At 46.9% G+C, this 16,586-nt stretch overlaps 1 protein-coding gene across 4 annotated transcripts in view; it reads left to right on the forward strand.

Annotated features, from left to right (window-relative positions):
* Nucleotides 1–16,026, forward strand: part of GAREM1 (GRB2 associated regulator of MAPK1 subtype 1) — a 227,961-nt gene extending 211,935 nt beyond the window's left edge. Inside the window, exons 5-7 of one of the 4 annotated variants that reach the window (XM_075533065.1) lie at nt 9,678–9,844; nt 10,624–10,698; nt 11,544–16,026. In XM_075533065.1, the coding sequence (XP_075389180.1) occupies nt 9,678–9,844; nt 10,624–10,698; nt 11,544–12,447 (1,146 nt within the window). In that variant the 3' untranslated portion in view covers nt 12,448–16,026. The remainder of the gene's footprint in view (nt 1–9,677; nt 9,845–10,623; nt 10,699–11,543) is intronic. The other 3 variants (XM_075533066.1, XM_075533067.1, XM_075533068.1) reach the window with 3 other exon arrangements.
* Nucleotides 16,027–16,586: the final 560 nt, after the last annotated feature.

Raw genomic sequence — 16,586 nt, forward strand, 5'->3', positions numbered from 1 at the left:
TGTATAACGCTGAAGAAACCCGGGCCTTAGAGCAGCAGCATTTTGACTGTAAATCACAACTGCCCTCCCTTCATTAATCAGAGAGAGGTTAATTGTATCACCACTCTGTCATTGTGAAACTTGAATTTTTGTTCAGCTGGAAATCTCCAGTGATAGCTATGTGACATGACAGGGTTATGAACTCTTTGTATAAAAGCCCCTTTATAAATAAGATTTCTTAAGGCTCGGCTCATTTTGTTATCTGGGAGAAGGGAGTGTGGGAAGAAATGTAGAATACAGGGCAGAGGGCAGGCAGGGGAGGCAAAGTTACAAAGTTCAGAGAAGCCTGGTTACAAAACTCTTTTATTTGGATCACTGGCATCCTGAATTGGCCGTTTGAGAGAAGAAAAAGAATGGCAAAGGTGAATCCCATTTTGGATCAAGCTCTTCGAGAGGGCCTGTGTTTCCGGAGTCACCAGCAGTTTGGAAGCAGGATGGCCCTTACCTGCGTGGGGTCCCCAGTGTTCCACGCTGTATGGTCTTTACCACGGCAGCACGTGATAGCAGGTGCAAAGCTGTATGCACCGAGGAGGTACGGGTGGCCTCCACAGCAGGATCCCCCAAATCCTTTCTGTTTTATTTTAAGAGTGGAGCAAGTACTGCTATGAAATTAAGTTGTCCTCCCCGCCCACCCAAAACGAATCTCTAAAGACTAGAACGGAGTTATGTGACCTGGTGAGGGTTCTGTTTGCCTTTCTTAACTTATCTTGGGCTCAGTTAGCGATATGAAAGAGCCATTTCTCCCAGGGAAGAAGAGGAGTTCCGAGAAAGGAACACAAGGCTTTCTGCACATTGTTCTACCAAAGCAAAGCCACACCGAGCGCTGGTGGAGCACCAGTTACGCACTCCGGCGCGGAACGAACAAAAGGTTCACAGTCACACCCACCCAGCGGCTCTGCCGGGGCAAGAGGTGGCGTACTGCTCCTTTAAAGATGACGGTCTTGAACACCCTGGGGGACAGTTCTACCCTGGCACGTGGGATGGCTGGGAGTCAAACTTGACTCCATGGCACAAAACAAAGCAATAAATTCTCACCCCAAAGTCCCTCTTTCCATATTATATTGTTTTATAAACACCTGGTGGGTCTTGTGTCTGCTTCATTGTTTTAACCCCGTAAGTGTAATAGGAGAATGTTAGAAATTAGTTCATAGGCAATCTGGATAAAATGCTCCCGTTGCATATTATAGTTGTATTTTTGTCCCCTGAGTCATTATTCACAATAGACTCAAAGACAACAACAAACATCTGCTGGTGACCCTGTTTTCCAACCACATAACAATAAGTTTTCTATGATTAACAAATTAGCATATGCTTTTTTTAATGGCGTGAACGAGCGCAAGAAGATCCTTTTTACAGATGATCAGTGCCTTACCCTGTGCATTTCCCTCCTAAGTAATCAGAGTTAGTTCACTGAGAAATGGAGAGGGAAAGGGAGGGTTAAATACCTACAAGGTGGTACCCAGGTACCCAAAAGAAGCACCGCTGGATGGAGCTTTTGTAGTATGCAGTTTTCCCCTAGGCGAGCATCGAGCAACTCACTCTGAGTTAGTGCACCCAGTGGCATCCTCTGGGAAGGCTCTCTCTGGTCACAGTGAATTTTTCTGTAAGAGCAGTTTTGCTCAAACCTGTCTTTGTGATGGCCAATTTCAGACAACAGTGTGCAGCTGTGAAATTTTGTTTCCTGCATGGGGAAAATGCCACAGAAACTGTTGTGATGTTGACTGTAGCTTACAAGGACAGCATTATGGGGGAAAACTCAAGTGTACAAGTGGTTTTCTTGTTTCAGAAAAGGTGACATGTTGATTGATGACCAACCTTATTCTGGACAACCATAAACTTCCCAAACCGATGAAAACATCGACGAAATTCGTGCACATGTGCTCAAAGACTGACGACAGACCATTATAGAGAATGGGGAAATTATGTGGACTTGCTTGGAACTCAGTTCAGCAAATTTTAACAGAAGATTTGTGGATGAGAAGAGTCGCTGTGAAATTTTTGCCTCTGGTTCTGACTGACCTGCATAAAGGACATGGACTAGAAACATGCCATACTTTGAAAGAACAGCTCCAAAGCGACCCAGACATTTTTTTCTCAAAGTCATTACTGGCGAGGAGACATGGTGCTATTCTTAAGACCCCAAAAGCAAACAGCTATCAAGGCAGTGAAAGACGCCATCTCACCTCTCCAAAAAAAAAAAGCTCATCAAGTTAAATCAAAGATCAAGATGATGCTCATTTGTTTTTTGATGTGAGGGGGGATAGTGCATTTGGAATTCATTCAACCAGGTCAGACTGTTCATCAAGCTTTCTATTAAGAGATCCTGAAAAGATTGTGTAACAGCGTGTGACCAAAATGACCTGATTTGTGGGAGATAGGAGACTGGTTTTGCCACCACAACAATGCACCTGCTCTCACAGACATCTCAGTGCACTAGTGTGGGGCATAAAACAGCCTGCCTCTCTTGCCCCATGCACCTTACTCACTTGACCTTGCTCCATGCGACTTCTTTTTGTTTCCACGAATGAAGAGGGACATGAAGGAACTGTGATTTGATGATGTAGAGGAGGTGAAGGAAAAAAAGCAAGGGAGGTACAACCAGCCATCTAAACAAATTAGTTTGAAAATTGTTTCCAAGAATCAAATCACAGGTTTGATAAATGTATTAAGTGTAATGGAGAGTACTTTGAAGGTGATAAGGGTTTGTTTGTTTTTAATACTATTTCAATGCACACCTATGGGGGGAAAAATTTTGTTGGGGGTACCCCTCGTATGCTAAGAGGTAGTGAATGGAGTTAAACTTTTGTAGTCAGTAGTCCTAAATAAAGTAAGAAATCTCATTCGATGACATATTTGATTTTGAGCAAAGATCAGAGTTGAGATTTGACTTGGTGGGCCACCGTATCTTAGAAACATGATGTTCTGCAAAGCCTTGTGTCTAGTGGGTGTGTGTAGCCATTGTATTAGCTGTCAGAAAAGCTACCCGTAATGACTTCTAGCTTTAGGTGCCCAGTGGTGGCCGGGCTGAGTGGAAATAGGCACGTTCTTCTTAAAGGAGAGCTCAGATCCGAGCAGCCTGTGTATGCTTCATGAAAAGATACATACACAGGTGTACACAATTTGCCCATTTCTTCCAGGTTTTTAAAATTAAAAAGGAAAGGCATGCCTCTCTCAATCCAGCATCCCTTTCTAATGGCAGCCTTGCTCCTTTTGCCGCCAGTATTCATGAAGAACGTTGCCACCTTTAATGCCATTCTGGCCTCCTGCTCTGTCTCTACCTCACTAGAATCTAGCTTCTGATCGCAGCTACGAAGATCACCAATGACATGCTAACTCTCACATTCAGTAAACCTCTTCCAGATCTTTCTGGACTTCCTGACAGCTTTGACTCTGTCATCCTCCCACAGTCTTCCACTCCCGCAGCTTCCTGGACACCATTCCTTGGTGATTCTCCTGCTGTGTGAATGGCAAGCCCCGGTCCCTTGTTTTCCTCTTCCACTGTCTCTTCCTCTGCCCATGCCTTAGAAGTGAAACCTTCTTTGCTTCTCCTCTGAGGATCTTGGTGCCCCTGTGACTTCCAGTTCTGCCCATCTGTAGTACATCCAGCTCAAACTCACTATTTTCAAAGCTGAATCCTTTGGTTTCTCATGAACCCTGTTCCCTCTAAATTTCTGACAGTTGCAACCAGTATTTGTCACACCTTCCATGCCCCTGCATCAGAGTATCATTCCGATGCTTTCTCCCGGGCTCTGAAATGTTGTGCCTTCCTAATTCCTGCCTCCCTAAGACTTTCTCTAGAAAATGGCTGTGAATTCATCCTGCTGTCCTCTGGAGTGCATTCATGGTGCTCTCACAGAACCATGTGCATACTTTGATTATATCTACCAATTTGTGTCTTCATTCCAAATAGCTATTACCAAGGGCTTCTCATTTTTATATTTAGTATTCACTTTATAACCATATATGAATATTAATAAATAAATGGAATTAATGAAAAAATAATGACTTAATGCAGTAGGCAGACAAGTCCTGTTCCCAGACTCTCGGGGACAATGGCAATGGTGCCTTGACTCCAGCTGTCTGCCCCCAGGACAGATGCCCTTTCCCAACACCACCTCCACCATCCTGGTTTTCAGTTTGTTAAATAGTAATCATTGGATGATGCTGCCTTAAGAATATGCTTGTAGGCTAAAGAAATTCAGCAGTTCTCAAAAGAATAAAAACCTACTGCATTTTGATGGATTATATTTTTCTTTAGCTTTGGGGCTAAGCAATCTCTACCGGATGAACGATCACCAGGAAGAGTAGTATTAACATCGGGGTGGTGATGTCTTCTAGACGAAAAAGATCACTGATTGTTTCAGAAAAGGGGGAAAAGACTTGCAGTGAAGAAGCAAGGAAGAGAGAATGAGACTAACCAAGAGGGTGGGTGACCAGCCAGAAAGGACATCCTTGGGCCAGAGAATAGCTCGGGAACCAAGGCTGTAGTTACAAGCAGCCGTTGGCTCACCCTGTTCCCCACCCCTGCCTACAGCCAGGCTACTCGGCACCAGGAATTACTGAAGACAGGCAAAGGCCACCCAGAATCTGTAAGTGATGGTAATGCCTCACTTCAAAAAAGAATGCCTTACCCCAGTTCCCACAGCGCAGGGTTAGCACCCTAGAGAAGTAGGTAGCGGCTACAGTCATCTGCGTTGGTGAGCGACCACCTAAGACACAGCTCCAGAACTTGGCAGCAGCAAGGCCATAAGGAGATAACCCCGTCTACAAGAGCCTCAGCCTTACCCAAGCCAAGATCAGAACACCTAGATGGTTCCTGGCCACCAACACTGACAGTGAAATGTTCTGACCAGGGTCATATTAGATGGTGTCAGATAGAAGAGAAGAACAGAGTAGAACTCAAATTTGAGCTTTAAAAAAAAAAAAGCCAACCTGTATACAAGTGTGCTTCATACACATGAATAACGGATTGATAAGATTTATAAGAGCCCCCTCCCCAATAAAGTGATTAATAATATTTTTAATCATTTTACTGGGGGCTCATACAACTCATCACAATCCATACATACATCCATTGTGTCAAACACATTTGTACGTTTGTTCCCATCATCATTTTCAAAACGTTTTCTTTCTACTTGAGCCCTTGGTATCAGCTCCTCTAATTTTTCCCCCTCCCTCCTAAAACTAATTTTTTAAAAGCCAGAAAACTGGGAAAATAGAGAACAAAGAACCAGAACCCACTGAGACGACCATCCTAAACACGCTTTCATGCTAGCACTGAGCCCATCCCCCTGAGACTACCTGTTCTTGTGAAAGAAAAAAAGGTAAGGACATAAAAAGAGTACCCATCCGAATGAGACCCAAAGGCCAACAGTTTCTCAAAAGCAAAGAGGAGTTGGTCAGAAGCCCAGGAAACTGGTGTCCTTCAAAGGGAACAGACTGCAATCACAGACGAGATGGACACATTGTGACAAATATAACTAATGTCCCTGAGCAGTTTGTGGAACACGTTGACTGGGAACCAAGTTTGCTGGTAAGCTTTCACCAAAAATGCAGTAAAGAAAAAAAAATGTCACTCCCTTGCTTAGCACCTAAAGGTATGTTACTGGTAATGGAGATAACCCCACTGCAACCCTGCCAGCCCCACTGCACCACACACACACTCCCCCTGAGCTGCCAAATTAAGTTGAGACTAGATACTGCATTTGAAATTAAGAGAAATATTTTCTTTTGTTGCATCATCATTTTAAAACAGTTTCTTTTGGAGGTGCTTAAAATTAAAGCCACAGACATGATCAGTTTAGAAATACAAGTCCTGTTTCATACAACACTATGTCCAAGTGCGGTGTTGATGTGGCTTATGTGCCAAGAAACCTTGCTGGCACCTTGGTTATTCCCCAAGATCAGCACTAATAGGAGAAGATTTAGAAAAACAAGCATCAAGTTGGAATATCTTGTCAATAGCAAGGTCCACATGAAAACAGAACGGATATTCTTATGGTCTAGACTTAAAACTGAAAGGGCCACTTAGTTGCATTTTTGAGGCCTCTACAAACTTTTCCGTGACTTTCGGAATGCTAGAGGTGACAGGTCCTCAAACTCTACTCTCCGCAGGACAATAATAACCCCAATGATGATAACCGCCTCTACCAGTTTCACTTTTAGGCTCGTTCAGTCTGAATGAGAACTGAGTAAATGTAAACCGTATGTGTTAGCAGAGTTGGGGTGGTCTCAGAGAATGTCAGTTTGGTGCTGGGCCAGAGGAACTGGCAGTGAGATGGGGATGCGCATTAGATATCAACGTACAGAGAGAGCCAAGAAAGGTGAGGTGACCCCGAATCCATCATTTTGGATGGAGCTTTCCTTGTGTTGTTCCCTTAGAGGTGCTGGAGGACTAAGAGCCTCTAGCTGCTAGAATGTTCTAGAATGACGGGAGAGAGGCACCTGAATAGTGTTACTGAGAGCCAAGACAACTCGGCTTTATTCAGCCATGCGGGGCTCTTTGGGAGGAGGAGTGAAGACAACCACAAGCGGGGGTTTTTAGAACGTGCAGAGATGTAGTGCTGGCAAGATGTAATCGAGTAGGAGGGGGAACTGGCCCTGTGGTGGCTGGCCCTCCACTGTTGTTAAATTGCCTGTCCTCGCGGATCAGAGGTGGTTGAAACACAGTCGCGTCCCTTTTGGATATAAACGGTCCATGTTGAATCCAATCAAGGAGCAAAGAAAGAAAAGAGTTCTGTAAAGGTGTAAGGATAGTCAGGACAGCAAAAGAAACCCTCGTCATCACTTCTGGATTTCCAAATGTACGTATTCCACCCAAAGACGTCATTGTCTCCATTAAATGCAGTGCACTGTGACTTCACACAAGCAAGCACACGTGTGGCAACAAGGGGGAAGAGTGTGGTCATGTGCAGGTGCATTGGCAGGGCCATCGGTCCTGCAGCTTACCAAGGCCACTCTTCATACCTGCCCGGGATGACCTAAGCCACCTAAGCCTCCACAAAAGTACAGCTGATGTCTTATCATGCCTGTTTTAAAACTACACCCTCTCCCCAGCACCCCAGTTGGGGTTTCTGATAAGCTTGTTAAATCCAATGAACTCTCCCCTCATCACAGTGGAGGCAAGTCTTTTCTGGCCTCTTCATATTTCCTCCCTGACCACATCACATCCCCTAAAGACCAAGGATTCCTACACCTACACTGACCTATGTCCTTGAACCACCTCTGGGAGGAACGCAACCACTCCAAACATGTTCTTTGTCTTACAGTCTGTTTTGAGGCTTAGCTGTAAGCATCAGTTAGCCAGAGCTTTTTAAAAGAAACCCCACGGTCTTGAGTAACTTACATTTATGATCCTGCCCCTCCGGTGGGGAAAACATACTGGATAACTCTTGGAGACTGCCCTGTTACCATAAGAGCCCACGAAATCTCACTCTTAGTCAGAAGTGGGGAACATCACACGTGTCACCAAAACACTCAGCCATCACGTTAGGGATAAGTTAATGAAATGTTTCACCAGGCTGGGCCAAAAATGGTATATAGATAGCCAAATGGCCCGTGGCAGAAAACAGGTCCCCCACCCCTGCTCTCCACGGTCTTGAGTGCCTACGCATGATTATAAGAACAGGAAAAAGAGGACTTCCCAGGGGTCAACTTTCATTCCAAGACCTTGCCCCCAAATATTCTTTGAAATTAAAATACACACTGTAATTTGACATGTTGGCAATCCTGTAACTGACATTTCAGCTAGAAGACTATTCCTGATGAACCATCAGAATAACTAGTGACGAATCCAAAACTTAGATGTTCCAAATGGCATTTGGCATTAGCCGTGTTTTCCTCGTGCCCCACCCTCACCTCAAAATTGAGGTGTGACCCAGTGCCCTTTTTTTGAAAGTTGAGAAGTTAACAGGCAGGTGCTTTCTCCCTGGTTTTCCATGGTTCCCGTTGCTGTACACATAGAGGGGCCAAGATCAGCTGTAGGCAAATCCCACCCATCAGCCGAGATTCTGCAGGGGAGCCTGCGCAATCGACTAGTTCACTATTTAAGGACCGAGGGAAGGCGACACAATATAGGAGGGCGCTTCAGAAAGTTCGTGGAAAGTAGACAGTATTAGACCACCTTATAGACAACCTGCCTTCCCCAAAGACAGAGTAGGGTAACTCATCTGGAACCTCAGTATCCCACTTGGTTCTCAGCTGTTTAAAAGAGCTCCCCACTCCCCACCCCCCCACCACCCCCCGAAGTCTCCCGGCCTCCTGTGCTCTCCTCTCGCCTTCCTATCCAGTCAGGATTCTGCAACCGCCACCACCGCCAAGGCCTGTTTTAAGCTCGCTCTCCCATCGTAGGTGTAGAACTGATATTAGCCAGACAGTTTCAGTAGGGGCAGCCTGAAGCTAATGAGGAAGTAGCCTTCTGCTCCGAGGGTTGGGTTTTTATTGTAGCTCCAACGGTGTGATCTGAGCCCCAGGAAGAAAATGCCGAAGGTGAGACCTTTCGCACAGAATGGAGGTTGGCTGGGGAATGTAGTCACATGACCTTTCATCTGGCCTTGCTTTGGCAAGTGAAGGAGGCCCAGGAAGCCAGTTGGAGGACCCGACCCGTGTTCAGTGTGGGTGGCAGGTGACGCAATCTAATGTGGACTCTATTGTATGCAAAATTTGTACCAGAGCTCGTGGGAACTTGGCTGTTCTGCTAAGTTACCCCAGAGCTGCCTGCGGAGGAAAGATGTTGAAGGCGGGGTGTGAGGGTGTGTGGACAGAGGGTAGGAGCCGTCCTTAAAAAACAAAGATACGGGAAAATTGGGAGGAAAAAAAAAAAACAAAGATACTTGCAGTAACATGCTTCAGGGTAGATGGGGAGAATCTGGTGTTATCTGCCCCCTGCTGCCAGACACCGAGAAGTACATGTAAAATACACTTCATTGTGAAGAATTTTCAGTGTGAGGGTCTGCGGTGGGTGAAAAGCAAACGGCTGGAGGAATCGAGGTAGTGGAAGGCACCGGCCGGTCCCCCGGATCCTCTCCAGTGTGCATATGAAGGCGGGGCTGAGGGTCTTGGTCCAGAGACCAGCACCAGCAGCGTCTGTCTGATCTGGGAGTGTGTCCGAAACTTAGAATCTCTGTGGGACGCTCTAGATTTACTGAATCGGGTGGGGTGCCTGAGATGACTCCAGGATCATTCTTGACACTCGCATGTCAGAAGAGGCTGGAAGTCAGAAGGTCTACAGAGCCCTTGGAGGGGCGTGGGGGGTGGCTCCCAAGAAGCAGGAAAGGCTCTTCCTGCACCACGGAAGGATCGTGATTGCTTTCTGCCCCTTTCGTCCTTAACCTCCCATAATCCCTCACACGTCTCATGCCCTTGCTGAGACATGGAATGCTCACGGTATTTGCTACATTTCAGCAGTAACTGACGGGTCCCGAACAATTTCTTTCGAAGCCAGCCTGTGCCAGCAAGGAGGCGCTAGGCGCCCTGTTTCCTCCCCAGCAGGCTCGGAGGTTTTCCATCTTTGTGTATTCCAGTCTTCTCACTCCCCCTGCTCTGCTCTTTGAAATAAATGACTCAATCCTTGAGGATCGAGCTGGCCCCGTTGGCATTGTCGGTCTGTTGCTAACCCCGAGTGTTCTTTTCCGTGCCAGGTCAGGGAAGAATGCCGGCTCCTGAACGCCCCACCTGTTCCTCCCCGGAGCGCAAAGCCTTTGTCCACCAGTCCCTCCATTCCTGCTCGCACAGTCAAGCCAGCGCGGCCACAGACTCGGTCTCCCAGCCCCACCCTGTCCTACTATTCTTCAGGGCTGCACAACATGTAAGTCTCCGTGCCAGGGCCCCATTCCAGCTCCTTCTCCCCAGCCAGTGCACCCCTCTGACAAGCAAGGTAGCCCAACCATGGGTAGAACCAAGGGAGAGGAAATGGGGTTGGGTTAGGGTGGTTGGGAGGGCGGATTTCACTGGAAAGGGATGGGGTGGGGGTGGGGTGATTGTGGCAAAGATGGAAGGGACAGTGTCTTAGGAAGGGAAGATCACAGGAGATCCTCTGGGAAATGCAGTGATGACGTCCGACTGTGTTCTCTTGAAAGCAGCCCACTGGTTGCCAGCAATTCTCACCGACCAGAATCTGGTTCTCTGCCTGCACCTTGACCCAAGCGGGCCAGCACCAGCGTGGCCTGACACTGAGCAGGCCCTCTGGATACCGCTCGGCAGAGAGCCCTCTTCTTTACTGTCCCAGTCAGGTAGATGTTCATTCACGTGTCTGGATCCTTCCAGGGTCATGAGCTCATTCTTTTGCAATGCAGCTCATTCTGCTATTGGCAATGGCTAACAATTATTTTTAGAACTCTTTCATAATATTGAGTTGAAATCTATCTGCCTGTGGCTTCCAACTATTTCTTATGTCAAGAAAAATTGTAAGAGCGGGTCCAGCCTTCTTCTCTTTGTCACCCCATGAAAGTTTGAAATTAGCTCTGATGTAAGCCTTCACTTCTCCAAAAGAAACAGCCTCCGTTCAGCCCACTGTTTCCCTTGGCATCTCTACCTGGGCCCTCGGTAGCCTGGTTCCCTACCTGTGAGCTCATCCTTGCTTCCCAGTGGCCTCGAAAAGGCGGCGTCCACAGCTGAATGCCCGGACTGTGATCATTACCTGTACAGTAGCTCTCCTCACAGGTATTTTGTTAATTGTCGTTGTTTGGACATTTAAGTCTTTATGGTAATAGTATCAAACTGTACATAAATAAGTTATTTTTAAAAAGCATACCCATTTTATTTGAAACTTTTCTTCCTATTTCAGACCCACTGCTAGAAATAGGGAAATGGATGGTGCAAATAAACTCACGTCGCTGTAGCACAAGGCTGGCAAGCATGAGACACCTAAAAGGTGCCGGGCAGTTTCTCTTTGGTGTGCCTGGTGTCTTTTGTCTGGGATAACGGTAGCTCCTGCTCTCTCACTCCACAGTTGCCCACTGCAGACATCCCTACCCTAATCAATCGTAGCACTTAGTAAGCCCAAAAGTGGCGAGATTTTTCTTTAATCATAAAGATCCCGACATCCACTAACCAATGCTTAATGATAAAAATTTTTTTCACATTATTTTCTAATATGTATATGGGGCTGGTGAGGAAAGGTGTGCTTGCACGTGCTCTGGTAGTGCTGTTGGGTAAGCAATGGACTATTAACCACAAGGCTGGTGGCTCAAAGCCACTAGCTACTCTAAGGGAAAGAGAGGAGGCCATCAGATCTCATAAAGATTCACAGCCTTGGAGCCCTTGTACAGGGTTGCTAGGAGTTAGAATTGGCTATAAGAGTGGGTTTGGTTTGGGTTCGGGATAGGCACACCTGTCCATTATTGCCCATGTATTTTATGAAAATTTTTCACTCAAATGTTATTGGACACTTTATAGAATTGCTCTACCCCCCTTTCCTTTTTGCCAGTGACATCTCTCGATAATGGAAGGCATTGGGGGTGGGCTCTTGTTTGTCACTAACCTGTTTCTGTGTTTGCTTTCTTAAGCAGCATTACTAAAAGTGACACAAGTCCTTCAGAAAGCGCTCCTGTGTCCTGCTATCCTTGCAACCGAACGAAAGCTGATTCTGTGGACCTAACATCCCCGTTTGGAAGTCCTTCTGCGGAAGCTCTGTCGTCCAGGCTCTCGTGGCCTAACCGTTACACGGGAGCATCTGAGAGCCAGACCAGGAGTGATTTTCTATTGGATCCGAGCAGGAGCTACAGTTATCCCAGACAAAAGACACCAGGCACACCAAAGAGAAACTGCCCGGCTCCTTTTGATTTTGAGGGCTGTGAGCCCGTGGCCAGCCAGTTTGAACCCAGCTCGGTCACTGAGGAATTCAGTAGCGGCGTCTCTGGTTGTCCCAAGTCAGCGAGCTACTCATTGGAGAGCACCGATGAGAAAACTCTCGCAGCGGGCACCACAAAGCAGAGTGTCTCATGCCCTGCCTTACCCCCGCGGGCCCCCAAAGCAGTGGAAGAGATCGTCGCCTCGGAGACATCTCCTTTGCCTCTGAAAATTGATGGTGCTGAGGAAGACCCCAAGACTGGGTCTCCAGACCTCTCTGAAGACCAGTATTTTGTTCCAAAGGGCATGCAGGACATCTTCTCCGTCTCCTATCCCCTTTCGTCTCCACTCCATCTCCAGCTGGCTCCCCGGTCTTGTGGTGACGGCTCCCCATGGCAGCCACCCGCAGACCTTTCAGAACTCTCCATAGAAGAAGTGTCCAAGTCGTTGCGGTTCATCGGCTTGTCTGAAGATGTCATATCATTCTTCGTTACCGAAAAGATTGATGGGAATTTGCTTGTTCAACTGACAGAAGAAATCCTCTCTGAGGATTTCAAATTGAGCAAACTGCAGGTGAAGAAGATAATGCAATTCATTAATGGCTGGAGGCCCAAGATATAGCCGTGTAACCCCGGCTAGTGGGAAAGGAAATGGAGGGTGGGTGTGCTAGAAGGGGGTAGGCAGGGAGGTTATTTCATGTTTTTTGCACTAAACACCTTCTCTGTACATAGGGATCAGAGACACTCTTACTATGCAGATTACGGTTTTGACTGGAGAACAGGCTGTTTTGCCCATCAATAAAAATGCTGTACGGAACACTTAGAGCTGTGCCTTGTACGTCACTCAGCACTAACAGCCGCTAACAGGAAAAAGGCATGTTCCAAGACTCCATTCTTAACCCCATTCGGGTTAAGTGAGAAGGCCTGATATTTATTGCAAAATAGCCAAAGCTGAACGACATAAAAATCTTCAAAACAGAAAACACCTGTGAACAACAATTCCCTTCTGTTGGTGGCCTAGTGTTGACTTTAGGTGGTTAACTGTAGCCTATGCTCTGTTGTTTGGATTGCTCACTGCTCGTTGTTTGACTCTTGTGCCTGAAAACTATTAGTAATCTGACATGACACTTCATGTGATCTGCTTGGTGAGGGGATCTTTTTATCAAAGATGTTTTTCCCAAAAGTTGTCTGATGATAGAGGTTATGTGACATCCTTAGGAATTATACAAATCATGACTACAATAATTTATCTGTAACTGCTGCTAATTTTTTTTCTTGAGCAGAGGAAAAACAATATAGATATGGATGTATATATTTACGTATACAAAATACACCTGCACATGTTTTACACAACCTCATTCTGAGTTTATTTTAGATACAGCCTGTTCTTTTGCAACTATCCATTGAAGTTTGGGGGCTGGGAGGGAAAATAAAGGCACTCTTAGGAATAGGGGACAGAGTGGAGCCCAAAGATTCCCAGACCCTGTCTTTCAAAGTTGAATTTTATTAGTCTTTGTAATGGAAGACACACAACCAATCACTGGAGAGTCTATTGACGAATTTCATTTGACTTTACTCCATTTATGGGGCTCGTTTTTATATATACTCCTACTGTGCTGATATCGGGGGAAGGGACATGTTCCGCCAGATGTTAGTGCTCCTCTGGTTGGAAGGTCTCAGTCCCCTGCGTGGCTGTCGCGAGGAGTCTGGAGAGCATTTCTGGGACCACATCAGGGGCTGTCACAGTGCTTCAGGCTTCAGCAGAGCTCAGAAGCCTGAGCTACGACCACCTGTTGTTACGTGCTCTCCATCGGCTGAATCATTTGTCAAATCCCAGAGTGTGGTTATTTCGCAAACTTTATTTCCCCCTCTTTTCCAAAGAAAATACTCATGATCCTGTTTTCATTCCAGTTTCATTCCAAAAACTCCAGGACATTCACCTGACCATTTTTACTAAATGTGATTAAAAATTCCAAAATAAACGGGCAGTGTCGTCATTCTTTCTGAAGGAAGAGAAGCCGTAGGGAAAGTGGAAGCAGGAGCAAGGCGCTGTCCAAACAGCCCTGCCTCCCGCAGAGTCCACCCCGGACCCGGACACGCACAGTCTAAGGCTGTACCTCGGTGGTTGGCCAGGCAGGCCCCCCAGCAGCGTCCGAGTGGCTCGCAGGATTGCATTCTGTTCCCGCGGCTGCTCGTCGTGCTCACGGCATGGCCATAATCTGAAGACAGGAGGTTGTGATTCCTTAGCACGTGTGTCTACCCCTCCAGTCTAGTGCCGCCTAGTCGCTCTTTCCCAGCGTTAAATGTCAGCCTGTCCCACAGTTAGAAGTCAGAATGATGCGACGCCTACTCTCATTTTCCATCTTAAAGCCCAGTCGAGCCCGACTGCGCCACCCCGCGTGTGTCCGCGTAGGCCTCTGCTCCGAGCGGGTTCCAGAACTGAACACCAGCGCTTCCTCACGAGGCACCTCTGCGTGGTCTCGAACCTCCAGGCTTTCCATGAGCCAAGTGCGTTGACACCTCCCGGAGACTCCTTTGGATGGTAGCTCTTCTTTCCAAGGGGAGAGGATTTTTCTCTCCCGTATAATAGAAATACTCTTACATAAAAAGCATTCTCTAAAATGTGTCCGTCCGGAGCGCCCCTGTCAAAGTAAACAGCGCATCTCTGAAGGCGTTTCTGGAACTGCGCTCCCGGACACCAGGCCCTGCACTCACTTTCGCGTTTGGAAAGTACCCCAAAGGGTGTGAGGCGCGAGCCCCTTACTTCCCACACTAACCTCTCAGAACTTTTCAAATGGAAACCGGCAAAGTATGCTTGACACAAAATTGTTGCGTTTTTTTGTTTTGTTTTGTTTCTGTCCTGTGTTGATTGACAGCGTGCAACCCTTTTGAGGGCAGGGCCTGGTTCCTTTGGGACATGCATGCACTGACCGGTTAAACGTTTGTCAAGCACCTCTCCCGGGTCAGGTGCTGTGCTGGAGCTGATGGTGCCAGGCTGAAAAAAGACCCAGCCCCTGCCCTCCACCTGCATATGAAACCAGTGCTCCCGATGAGGCACGTTTCTGTTGAAGAGGGATGCAGCCCTTTGGGCAGCGGGTTGTATGGCGTTAAATGTGTGGAGTCTTTATAGAATCCACAGCTGAGAGAAACAGCAGCCTCTCTCAAGGTGTAAAATGAGTACCGAGTAGCTTTTGTCTCCTGATTGGTTCAATTTTATTTTTCATTGACTTGGGATATTTTATATTGTAGTAAATATATTCGTCATCTCCAAAGCTCTAAATAAACATCATCACAATAAGTCCATCCAGAACTGAATGCCTATTGGTAGAAGGCGACTAGACAAGGCCCTAGTCCCCTGAAAAGAATCATGACAAGAAATGCTGAGCTATGAAGGGAGACAGCCCGGCCCTGGTCCGAGCTGTGACTGTGCAGTGGCAACCACGTTCAGCCACCGCCACCACCAGCAGCACCTTCCTCCTGGCAGGTGCCTACAGGAGAAATGCCTAAACAGGACCCTTTTGGGGTCCTTAAGCTCCTGGCAAACATCATCACAGCCCTCAGAGAAGAGCAGTCAGCAATAAAGCAAGCTAAGCAGCTAAAGTCTAAAGCGTTGGGCAGGAGAGCTCCAACACTTGCAGGTCACTTCCATCTGAGAGTCCCAAAGGTCTGCAAGCCTCTTCTCTTTGGCTTGGGAGCTGCTTGACTTGATGAACTGTGAACATTTCCCCTAGATTCCTCAAGGCTCGCCACCCTGCCCCTTCGCCAGATTGGCAATTGAACAGAACAACCTTTTGGGAAAGAGGACAGCAGGCCCAACCATTCTCCCACTCATCCAGAGCCATCTCTCAGCTCATATTCTGGAGCCATACGTAGCACACTCCGGGTGGTGCAGTGGTTAGGAGTTGGGCTGTGATCAGCATGGTCGGCAGTTTGAAACCCCGAGCAGCTCCTCGGGAGAAAGACTGGGCTTTCTACTCCCATAAATAGTTACAATCTTAGAAACCCACCAGGGGTCTCTATGAGACAGCAATGACTCGATCGATCAATGGCCGTGTGTTTGTTTTGTTGTTAGTTTTGGAGGTTTTTTTAAGAGCATAGCCCTGCAGCTCCTCAAAGGAGAGACCACAAGTCCCCTAGCCTAACTCGTGTATCATGAACATGCTGCATGACACTGGAAAACGAGACCGCGCTCCAAAGACCCTCCGGAACTGGAGGAACCATTTCGGTCCACCAGAAATGGCAAGTCTGCACTAGACACACGAGGCTTTCAGAAACCGTGCGCTCATTTTATCTGTTCACACTGTAGATTGGGCTGCTGTGGCCAGAGGTGGAAGATGCCCGTAGTATAAGTGGTAGGAATAAGTAAGGACTGAATACTGCAAGACGGGGTAATTGATGGTTCTTCTGGCCACATCTCACTAAGTCATGTCACTTAGTCTTCAAAACTTGCTGTCTTAAAATTTTGTCTCATTGAAGCAGCCAGAAGGGAGAGGTACGCGTGATTTCAGTTAAAGTTACATACAAATATCTTCTGCCATGTTGCTGCTCTAACTTTTAGGTTATGAATTCCATAACAGAGCTTGTCAGATTGCAAATTTCCTTTGTTTACAATCCTTGATAGGTAGCCGGGCTTAGGTCGTGTCTTTGCTATCAATTTTCCCTCCCATTTTCATAATACGTTCCATGTATTGTTTAAGTAAGCAGGCTAAAAATTGAACTGTCGATTAAAACTTGGGGAGAAGGGGGGGGTCATTCCTTGAC

This window comes from Tenrec ecaudatus, chromosome 15 (assembly GCF_050624435.1).
Source record: "Tenrec ecaudatus isolate mTenEca1 chromosome 15, mTenEca1.hap1, whole genome shotgun sequence".
Lineage (NCBI taxonomy): Eukaryota > Metazoa > Chordata > Mammalia > Afrosoricida > Tenrecidae > Tenrec > Tenrec ecaudatus.